Consider the following 11,952-nt stretch of genomic DNA (forward strand, 5'->3'; position numbering starts at 1 on the left):
GATTTTTGTTTTCACCAAAAGGATGAGAAGAACCAGATGATGACCACAAACGTCTGGCTCAAGCAAGTATGTAAATGATAAGATGCAAATAGCTCCACTGAATTCAATATGGAACTGTAGCATGGTGACTACCGCATGATGAATGTTCTTCTCCAGGAATGGAACGATTACAAGTTGCGCTGGAACCCAGAGGAATACGAAAACGTCACCTCCATCCGCATTCCTTCAGAGATTATCTGGAGGCCTGACATCGTCCTTTATAATAAGTGAGGGTCTCCTCTTATACATTGTTAAAATTACGTATCAACCAAAAATAATTGTATCTTACCATGAGAATAACTCGCACTTTGCTGGCACATGAACAACATCATCAGGATGTGTACTTTATAATTGTGTAAACAGTTAACAGGAACGTTCCCGAGGAAGAACTACACACTTTTTTGTGGTACATGTTCAAACGTATTCCCTTCAAGTTTAATTTTTTTTTAATGTGTGAATAAACAACAAAAAAAGTAAGAGAGAAAGTTTGATCCTATGATTTGCCTCGACTTAGAAGCCAGATCAAAAAATGTGGCTTTTTTATTTCTACCACAAGCAAAATTGCTATCAGACATTTTGCTTTCTTTGCTTGCTGCTCTAAAATTTAATACAACTCCATTTAATCCCTTGACAACATCATTATTCATCAAAGTTCACAACCATCATGACCATGTAGTATATAAATCAATTTATCATGGCCATCCTTGGGTAGAATACAGTAAAACATTACTTTGACCGGCGCAATCACCATGCCTGAAGCGAGCGGAATCACATCAGCATTAATGTGCAGAATTTGCTGATTCAATTCCAGCAGAAAGCGTTACTGGAAGAAAACAAGAAGATGCCTCCACCGTGCCAACACTCTTGTCCTGTGCCAACGTCGTAAAGTACTTTGGCTGTGAACAAGGTCATCCTTAATGGGAATGGCCATAAACAAACGCGCTACATTGCACAAGGCAATACATTAGGCTGAAGAACTAAAGAGATAAAATGTAATTAAATGTGTTTGAAAGAGCCTCAGATAAAATGCATCCAGTGTGATTCTTATTATGTGTGAAGGGAATTCAAAATGACCATTATAACAAAGAAATGTATTAGATATGAGCAATACAATCACCAAATCGACTTGTCATTCAAAAATACGTATATTGTTGTCTTGTGATTAAATGGCCTACGCACTATGAAACTAATAGGACAAGACAAAGAGAGAACTGCACACAGGTCGCCGTAGTTTGAAAGCATATGACACTGAAATTAACATCTAGCTAAAACTGGAGCGGGATTCATTTTTACTTAGTTAGTTACATCTCCCAACTTCTCATTAACTTAGAGCTATTTGTGTGGCTTTCCTGATGCCCAAAATGTAGCGCTTCTCATGACATTTCATGCATTGAATTTCAGGCAAAGTGTATTTTTTATGCAGTATGTTTGTAAACCCGAGCATTTGCCCTCCTCTGAGAAGATAGAACATATTGAAGGTGATGTACATGAGAGGTTTAAGTTTATGATTTGCATGGCATAACTCAGCCTTGGAAAAAGGTTGTGTATTGTGGACGTGGTTGCCTTGAGGCAGAAGATAATAAAGTGAAGGTAAGGGGGCATGTCCTTGCTGTAAAACTGTTAGACATGGGAATTTCTATTTATGGGTTGCCTTCACAGTCGACATACAGTTTTGTTCAATATATGTGTGATTCTGAACCCAGGTGCACATCAAACAAGTAGAGTGTGACCGCTTAAAGAAGAAGGTCACAAATACATACTTACCTCCCAATTCCTGTCCAATCAACTTGTGACTTTATGCATATTTTTAAATGGGGCACTTTTTTCCAAGGATAAAAATTGTAGTAGTCCTTATGTATGTTTTTGTACTTGAAAAGTCCTATCTGTTGTAGTTTTAAACAAATACTAAAGGACAAAGTGTTTTAAAGACCAATCAAATGTTCTGCCTGTGGTCCTATTTAAATAATATGCTGTTATCTGTAATTATGTCTGCCAAATATCGTAATCGGCATCAGCCACAAAAAAATCCACATCAATCGGGCCCCACCTAAAATATTGAATCACGGACAAACGTCTGTAGTTTGCTCCAGCTGAGCGGAGCGCATATTTGCCTTTGATGACGTAGAGGCCAGACATGTACGGATGAACGTCTATTCTCTTGATGCATCGGAAACATATCCGATTTACACATACTACGAAAGAGGCCCAGTTCGGATTTTAAAAAAATTCAAATTGCACTGCATGAAAGAATCCGATCATCTACATATGGGCAAAAAAAATGGAATGAAGCTGTAGTCTAACTTTACTTACAAAGTTTGCCATGGATCTATACTATTTTTGTCATGAAAATGAAATGATTGAATAATCTTTCAGGGCGCGTTTCATTTATTGGTAATCACACCTTTAATTTATATACTGTTACTTATCCGCAGTGCTGATGGTGACTTTGCGGTAACCCACCTAACTAAGGCACACCTATTCCATGATGGACGGATAAAGTGGATGCCACCAGCCATCTACAAATCGTCATGCAGCATCGATGTCACCTTTTTCCCCTTTGACCAACAAAGCTGCAAGATGAAGTTTGGCTCATGGACCTATGACCGGGCCAAGATTGACCTTATCAGCATAGCCAGCGATGTGGACCAGATGGACTACTGGGAGAGCGGCGAGTGGGTTATCATGAATGCTGTGGGCAAGTACAACACCAAAAAGTACGAGTGCTGCACTGAGATCTATGCAGACATCACATACTACTTCATCATCCGAAGGCTCCCGCTGTTCTACACCATTAATCTTATCATCCCCTGTCTGCTTATCTCCTGTTTGACTGTGCTGGTGTTTTATTTACCGTCACAATGTGGAGAGAAGATCACCTTGTGCATTTCCGTTTTATTGTCTCTCACTGTATTCCTGCTGTTGATCACAGAGATAATACCATCCACATCCTTGGTGATTCCACTCATTGGCGAATACCTCCTGTTTACCATGGTCTTTGTTACCCTTTCAATTATAATCACCGTATTTGTTTTGAACGTACACCACCGATCACCTCAAACCCACGGAATGCCCCATTGGGTGCGAAGGGTCTTTTTGGACATGGTGCCCAGGGTCCTGTTCATGAAGCGGCCCCCGGGCACAGCCAAACAACACTGCAAGAAGCTGATCGAGATGATGCACCGCCCAACTATAATATCAGCCACGGGCAACTCCCAGACCTTTTGGACGGGTTTAGAGACAGGGCTGACGCAAATAGGACAGGTCCAAATTCCATCCGACAGCCCAAACATCCGCGTCTGCTCCCCTTCACCATCGTCCTCCCCTATCAAGGAACTCAACCAGGAAGATCCTCCAGTTAAGGCCAACATTTTCTGCCAGTCACCCATTAAACAGTATTCAGTTCTCCAACGAGGGCAAAACACTTCCATCTTGTCATCTTCTCAACTTTCCTTACCCCCAACTTTGGCTCTCGGACCCCTTCACACCCTTTCCACGGAAGACACAAATAAACTGTCGTCAAAGGGCCGCTCACTCAGCGTAGAGCAAATGTGCGACTTGCAGAGGGAGGTTCCCCTGAGAGCTGCACGACGTTGTCACTCGGGCGGCTTCCAGTACTGTTGCCTCCACAACGAAGGCCAGGAGAAATGGACTGGGACCCCAAACCAAACCAAACAAGCCTCGACAAATTGCCTCACAGAAACCCTCAACGCAGAGCCCGCTAAAGACCCAAGAAACCAACAAGAGGCCGTGATTCATCGCATGTCTCCTGCTATGCAACGAGCCCTTGAGGGTGTTCAATACATAGCTGATCATCTCAGGGCAGAGGATGACGACTTCTCGGTGAGTTGTGCCAGGTTATCTCATGACATAAGGCACTTTGGTTAGAAAATTGCTGAACAGGGAAGGGGTGGTTTCTAGCCGTTTTCTAAATATCTGCATGGTAGATGCAGTTGAAAAAAATAATTAGAAAGAAAAAGATGTGACTGATTCTCACTGCAAAAGTCAATAATTGAAACAACAAGCTATTCAGTGTTGAATTTTTCACGGGAGGATAAGATCGAATGACATTTAGGGGCTAGACACCCCAATAAAAAAAAGTCACTCATTCGTGATAAATCACTCAAGGGTGAAAAGTGACAGCTGACTAACAGGACGTTGGTGTCTTAGAATGCTGTGCTCAATGTCCCTTGTTGCTGTTTTTCCCTGTTTGTTAGGTGAAGGAGGACTGGAAGTACGTCGCCATGGTCATTGACAGAATATTCCTCTGGATGTTTGTTCTGGTGTGTATACTGGGATCAGTGGGACTCTTTCTACCTCCTTGGCTGGCTGGAATGATCTGAAATGTACTGGCCCAAGGAAAGAGAAGAACGTTATTTAACTTGTCTTTGTATTTTATTTATTTTCTTCTTTTTCTTTTTGCAAAGGAGCTTCAAGTGTTTTGTCCCAGATTAACATAAAGGTTACGAACAAGGAGGGAAGTCTATCAACAGTTCCTAGGAGCACAGTAAATAATTTATGGGGCTGTGAAAGCATCCCTTTTCACTTCTCCATTTTGACATTGAGCTTTGCATCTCTAAATAACGCCTATGTAACCAGAATGTCACTCAGTAGGGAACAGACCTCCACCAAGGTTGAACAATATTAATTTCAATCGCCTTCCTAGATGCACACTTCCTTGTATCTGCCAGAATTTGTCAACACGATATGTGCATTATTCAGTGAGAAATCAAAGTAAATATTGGCATCTCTTGCAATTACGGATGGGTATGATAATCAACACGTAAGCGTGAATTAAGAATTTTGGGGTAGGTAGTGTCATTTTATTCATTCAGTACAACACCAGCAGGTAGTGTCATTTTATCCATTCAGTACAACACCAGCATGGAAACAGTTGTTCAGAACATTCCGACGGGTGCTTGCCATCCTTTTTAAAAGTATTTGGAATGTTTATTCATTCACAAGTTTTCCCCATAGTAAATCAAGGAAATTGATTTAATTGCACAAAAATTTAAACATCCTTAATTCTGCAGAATTGTCCAAACCAGCACCACCTTTTATTGAAATTTAAGTTAAAAACGTAAGAAAATAAAGTGGTTTGTTGTACTACCTGTATCATCGTGTTTTGCTTCACACAGTAAAGCATTCCACTAATAATAACAATAAGACTTATCATAGACCTTGCGGTAAATAAGGAGGAATGTTGCACTAGTCTACAGAAGATGTGATGAAATACAAACCTGGGTGATGTTTTTTCTTCACATTCCACAATATTACAACAGTGAACACAGTTATCATTTCACTCTGAACTTACACAGTATGAAAACATTGCATAAAATAATTAATGAAGGGCAGTTTTGAGATTTAGAATGTGAAGAAAAGTCAGCAAAAGGCCACACTGGCTGACAGTATATCAAGATTTTTATAATTATAAATCTGTCTGGCGATGAGGACAGAATGTGGCATTCATAAACCATCACAAAGAACACTCAGTACATTGGAAACCCATGGCTTGTGACTGGAATGTTCGGCCGATAATATAAAGTCTTGATGGAATGTTTATAGATTTATAAAAAACACTCAATGAAAGGGAATTACACAGAAAATGTATTTAGCAAGTGGATTCTTGGAAATTTTGTATTGATGCTACACAACCCAAAGCTCAACACCTGAAAGCATTTTCAAACAAACAGCTCAAAAAAAGAGCTTACTAAGAATTAATTTTCAATTTCAAAGCAGATTTGGGATATTTGTACAAAAATGCAAAAGTAGTGTAACTGCAACATTAAAAACATCAAACATGACTAAATATGTATGATTAAATATGGCTCAAGTCCAACAGCCTGGTGGTTGGTGGATCTGAGGACATAGATGTTCTCCTCAGTCTTCCATGCCATGTCTCTCATCCCCATCAGTGAGCAAGACAAGCTGTATCATCAGCAAACTTGACCACTGGGGTAGAATAATGTGTGGACACAATTGTGGGTGTATATGGAATACAGTAGAGGGCTCAGAAAAGAGCCTTGATGTATTCCCATGTTCAGTGCCAGGAGAGTTGAGATGATGAAGCCCATTTATTTATTTCTTCTTTGCCATGTCATTAGATAAATATTGATTCAGAGGTGTTCTAGATTATGTCCATGGCACAGTTATATTGGTTGGTACAATTGTGTCTAAAGCATTACGACAGGAGAGTCAGTGGTGGTATTAAGATGAGTCAGGTAAATTCCCACACACAGTCGACAAATACAAGTCCCACCACTAATATACCGTGAGTGGTGTTCAAATCACTGGATGCTCCACACACATGGATGAGCACACAAATTGGCAGTTTGGTGATGCTAAGTAAGAGCTACTCGAGGATTGAAACTAGAAAAAAACATAATCCGGGTTTTTGATTTCTTTTTAGGAACTCAAGTGCCCTTGTTTTTTACACACTGGACTCACCAAGTTGCCACTCTCTAGCTGAGCCCCAAGTTGTAAAGGTAATGAAAGCCATTTTTGTATTGTCATACCCCACAGCACAGGATGGCGGTGAGTAATGGCAACCTCAAAATGATGCAGATTTTTGCACAAGGTTAAATGGGAGACATTAATGAATCCAAAAATATTTTAGCATTAAGCATTCGTCAAAAGGCCACCCGCCATAAAGTATTATTACAAAACTGATTAATTTTCACATACTCTTATAATTAAAAAGGTCCACAATTCTGATGATAAGATCACAGTCAGTTAACCTTCTTATCAGAATTTGTGAGTTATTTAAATATTTTTCTTTTGTCTAAAGAACTATAATTTAAAAGTGAATCATTAACAAGATTTATGAGGTAGTATCTGGATTAGCCTATACAATTTCAGGCTTTCCTTTAGCTGATGCAAATATTTGAAAATAAGATCAGATGAGTCAACAATCCGATATCATGAAAACACTTTTAACATATTCCTCTTTAAACCTTTTGTGCCAGACTGGCACTGCCAGTATGGCAAGATAACTGAATGTGTCAAGATATCCGGGTGATAAAAATCAAAACACAAAAGCAGCGCTGTGCAACCTTGCAGAACCATTAGCACAGCAGCAGTCTTTCAGGATTGTGGATTTCCATCACTAAAAGTCTCCCTTGTCAGACAAATGTCACCACTTTTCTTTTTCTTTCTTACATTTTTTGAAGCCTAAGTTTTTTAAACAAGGTATGAATGCGTCAACGCTGCTGATAATTCTCTTTCAAAATTTAAGAAAAGCTGTTTGTATACCAACCACTTAAAACATGACACCAATACCTGCTCTTATAATGAATTCCTCTCACAAGTGAATAATTATAAATCTAACAAAAAATACTTGTGTTTGTCCTCCATGGAATGAATCCACTCATACTGTAAGCTTTCTGTCCTGGCGATGGTGAAGTCACTACATTTTATGGACTCAGGTTACCCTGAGACATTCACTAAAGTGATACGGTTCACTTGAGTCATTTATGTCAGTGGAATTCTGTTCCAGTCAGTGCTTTTGCACAAAAACAGCAGCGCTTTCTGTCATTTCAAGAGGTAAGACGTCACATAAATGGGAGACTCAAGGCGAATAGGAACGACAAAATCGCACTATTGAATAAACATATTGGTTTCACTACAAGGGTTACTGGTCAGCGAATACAAAGAAAGGTATCAAGTACGTGAGACTAAAAGCCAAGGTCTAAAAACAATCAAGGTCAGAGCTTAGCTGAGTCAACAAAAGGAGAACAACTACTAGAATGTGGCAGTAACTCCCAATGAGATGGTGATGAGACAGAATAGGACACGAGGTTATAAACATCAGGACTGACAAGACACAGGTGGGAGGAAGCACATTGAATAGAAGGTGAGAACAAGCTCATGTATGTAGGAAATCAGCTAATTAGCAAGTTCTGAAGGAGCCCAGTAATGATCCTGGTCATTTCAGTCAGGTCTATTGGACGAGGGAGACGTTGAGAACCACATTTGGACACTATACAGTAAGCACCTCAAGGCATATTAATGGTTGAAAGATTGATGTGGACAAGTTTCCGTTATTTCCAAGCTACCGTGATGCCATCTGGAGGAACAATAGCCTAACTCTTTCAAATTGTGTTAATGAGGGTCTTAATAGCTTGGAGCTGCTGCTTTTCAAGGTAGAAAGGTTATCCAAAGTAGTGACTTTTTTTTTTTTTTTTTAAAGAAAAAGGAATCACTCTTGCAGTTAATTCCGCAGCGTGCCACCTCAGCCGACACTAGATAGGGATAGAAAGTTTATACATTTGTCAAGATTTAAGTAGTGCAACATAGAATCGAGGTAAGTAGTCTGTCTGTCTTTTGCTGTGCTCGGCTCTGTGACAGCAAGTCACAAAGTTACGGTCTTTCTCACTTCCTCGTTCCCTCGCCATCCCTGCGAGATACATGGCTAGAGCGAGGCAATGATGCTTGCCACTACGTCACAAAGCCCTCCTAATAAATTTTAGAAATGCATTTTTAATCAGATTAGCTTCAAAACATAAAAAAACACAGTCACTTCGGTTCAGACTTTCAGTTAGCACAACATATGGCTGATTTTGTGAAATCACATCACACATATTTTCGGGCGTACAATATTACGAGAATGTTAATAGTTTTCATCCCCAAAACGTGACATTTTTTAACTCGAAATCTTAGAAGGCTTTGTCTCTTTATTCTATTCCCAGTACACACATCAGCATGCTGTTCTCTCACGTGACCCTCCCTCTCGAAACAGTTTCTATTTAACAGCATGGGACGTTTACACTTGAACGCCCGCCATGATGACCTTCCCTCTGTCCTTAGCCAGCCAACTATTGTATTGTATTTCCACTGGCTCAGCAGAGAATCTATTGATTATTCTTCTGAAAATACAGACAGGTGACAATGGCAATTAAGCAAAAAATATGGAAACACGGCATTTAACAAGGTGAGATACTCACCCCACCGCACAGTTCTGTATTGATTTCAGCACATGCCTAATTAATTTTGGCACATAATTTATAGTAGACCTAACGATAGCCTGAAATACTATTAAAAAGCATCTGTGGTTAACAAGACTACCAAAGGAACTAAATGAATAAATTGAAAGTGCCCCTTTAAGCATTATTGTTACTACGCCCAGTCAGGCACACGAGTTTGAAACCCTAAACATTCTTTGAAACCTTACTGTAAAACTTTAACCATAGTTTGAAGCTTAAAACCCTACTTTGAAACCTGGACCATAATTTTAAACCCAAACCCAAATTTAAAACCATGAACTTAGTTTAAACCCTACTTTGAAAATTTAATTTTAATGTTGAATAAATATTTGAAACCCAAACCCAAATTTGAAACCATTAATTAAGTTTAAAACCCTACTTTGAAAACCAAACCCTAGTTTGGGACCATTTTAAAACCCTAAACCCAGTTTGAATCGTAGTTTGAAAAGCTGATTTTAGTTTAAAAACGTACTACAGCACATACCAAATAACCTAAACCCTAACACCAAGCCCTAATTCTAACCCCCAATTCCTAACATAGCTAACTAACCCTAACTTCAATTTGAAACCCTATTTTGAAACGTGAACCCTAGTTTGAAACTTTAACCCTAGTTTTAAACACTATGAAATCCAAACCTAGGATGAAAAGCTGACTTTACTTTGAAACTGTACTAGGACACTCCACCAATAACCCTAACCCTAGCCCTAGACCTAACTCCTAGCCCTATCCCTAAACCTATCCTCTAACCCTATTTTAAACCCTACTAAGAAACCCAAATGCCAAATGTTTTTATTGATTCATGCATTTAACCTTTATTTAACCTGTTGTGAATCATTTCTCATTTAGTTCATGCACAAGACGAGGTAGGACAGCATTCGCCTGGGTTTCGGCCTATTTGTGCTCCAAGTTGGAGTGCTCCAACAACTACAGTTGTTAAAATAAGCCCTGCTGAGTATGTTATCTTAGTTGAAGAATCAAAACGTTAAATTGTGAATGTCTAAGGTGTAACCTTGTCAAAGTCAACAGGGATAGGCTGGGGCCTTAAGAATATGCACTATAGAAAATAGATGGATTGTTTTGTTTTCCTCATGCAGAATTCATTTTGAGTTCAGTACTGATTATTTTGTCAGAAATTAGGTTGCAGATATGTGATTTTTCTTGTGGTTTATTTTTTGGCAGTATGTTTCCAATTTCATTGTGGTAAAGTAGCAAAAGAGGTCGTGTATGTATATACTTTCAATCTTTGTACTTAAATACATTTCAGTGTGTATTTTTCTTCACACTACTGCTGATCTAGAGCTTAATTAGACAGCTCAATTTGTCACACACTCTCATAGGTTAACCCTTTGGTGCAAGCACCTTTGGTTAAACAGCTTCTGGTGAATTTCAGGGTGAAACATCTGTCAAGGTGGTCTCCAAATCAATTGGTCCATCACACTTCCTTAATCACATAATCCAGGCCCCAATAAATACTGATTGGTGGCCAAGGCTTTCCTAATGGGCCTCTCTCAATCCATATGCGAAGTGCATGTCTGCAGAAGGTGTGCAGAGCATACCGACACACTCACAGACGGTCCAATCTGGCTTGGAAGCGAAAACATCGGAGAGATGAGCCTCATGAATGACTTAAAGCATGGTGCATGGAGCCCAGCCCTCTTGGGATATCATTATATGGAGACACACTGTGTTTGTGCCACCTTCCATGGTCTGTCAAAGTCTTTCCAGATCCCAAACGGTGCTCTTCTTAGGATATTCTCTTGGTGAGCCTTCACAGGTGGGTGAAAACCTGACCTATTCTCATCAGCCTGCTTTTCTCAAAATCATCACCCTTGTCATGTTGGAATTACTTAATACGTCAAAAACACCATGGTTTAGTGTGGGTTTTAGTTCCCGTCCACAGGTATGTGGTCTGATCGTAAAGGTATGACAATCTAATCCCATCTGTCCATGTGGCCCCAGATAGAGAAACTAATTGGCTGCTGCCTTATGTCCATGATATCGACCTTTCCTTGGCTGCCGTGGGGGCAGGTGGTCTTTGAAATAGGTGAAGCAGGGTTTAGTTGGGCGTCATAAATGCAATCAATTTCCCTGTTAATTATTTGCTAGCAGCCGTTGAGATTCCTCGCTAAGGCCCAATATAGCAACCCAGTTTGGCAAAAGATAAATGAAAGCTTCACTATCAGAGGAATTGGTCATACTGCATTGTTGGTACCCTTCCGTAAATAGGAGAAACCCCCACAACTAAAAGACTGGAATTTGTCCAAAAGCACATAGTCAAGCCACAAAGCTTCTGGGAGAAAGTCTGTTGGACAGTAGACAAAACTGGAGCTTGGTTGGCAGTTGCAATAATTAGGCACAAAAAAAAAACACACTGTAGAAGAGTGTCTTGAATGTGAAAATACATGAAATCTCTAGAGGATCAAGTGATTCTGGAGTGAAATGTGCTTTCCAGTGTCAGAAAGCTTGGTTTCTGTCACAGGTCATGGGTCTTTCAGCAGAATGACCTTAAACACCCAAGAAAGACTAAGAACAAAACATTGGACAATTTGAAGTATTAAAAGACTGTGAGAGGGAGCCAAAACATGCAGGATGGAGAGGGCACCTTTGATACTATCATTTTTGTCAAGATATTTTTTTTAAATTATGCTCTAACTGTTGGAGCATTACAAAGCAATGTTTGCTTTTCATTAGTAGTCACGTCAATGTAATTTCAATGAGCACGGTGAGCAAGCCAAGATAAGTGGGAAGGAAGTAAATGACCTTTTAAAAAACATAATGTCCAATAATAGTCATAAAAATCCAGTGGAACAGAAAGCCTAGACACAGGCAAATTTGATTGGCCAAATAGAGACTTGGCCTCAGTTATTAATAATATTTCATTTTAAAACTGTGCACATTATGACTATTTGCTACCAAAACAGAGCACATTAGTCA

At 39.5% G+C, this 11,952-nt stretch overlaps 1 protein-coding gene across 2 annotated transcripts in view; it reads left to right on the forward strand.

Annotated features, from left to right (window-relative positions):
- The window catches only part of LOC148402559 (neuronal acetylcholine receptor subunit alpha-4-like), a 30,261-nt gene extending 25,112 nt beyond the window's left edge, over positions 1 to 5,149 (forward strand). For both annotated transcript variants that reach the window (XM_088367634.1, XM_088367639.1), the window contains exons 3-6: positions 22 to 66; positions 157 to 266; positions 2,472 to 3,879; positions 4,254 to 5,149. In XM_088367634.1, the coding sequence (XP_088223760.1) occupies positions 22 to 66; positions 157 to 266; positions 2,472 to 3,879; positions 4,254 to 4,379 (1,689 nt within the window). In that variant the 3' untranslated portion in view covers positions 4,380 to 5,149. The remainder of the gene's footprint in view (positions 1 to 21; positions 67 to 156; positions 267 to 2,471; positions 3,880 to 4,253) is intronic.
- Positions 5,150 to 11,952: the final 6,803 nt, after the last annotated feature.

Source organism: Syngnathus floridae, chromosome 2 (genome assembly GCF_059516105.1).
Source record: "Syngnathus floridae isolate MCC-2025c chromosome 2, RoL_Sflo_1.0, whole genome shotgun sequence".
Classification (NCBI taxonomy): domain Eukaryota; kingdom Metazoa; phylum Chordata; class Actinopteri; order Syngnathiformes; family Syngnathidae; genus Syngnathus; species Syngnathus floridae.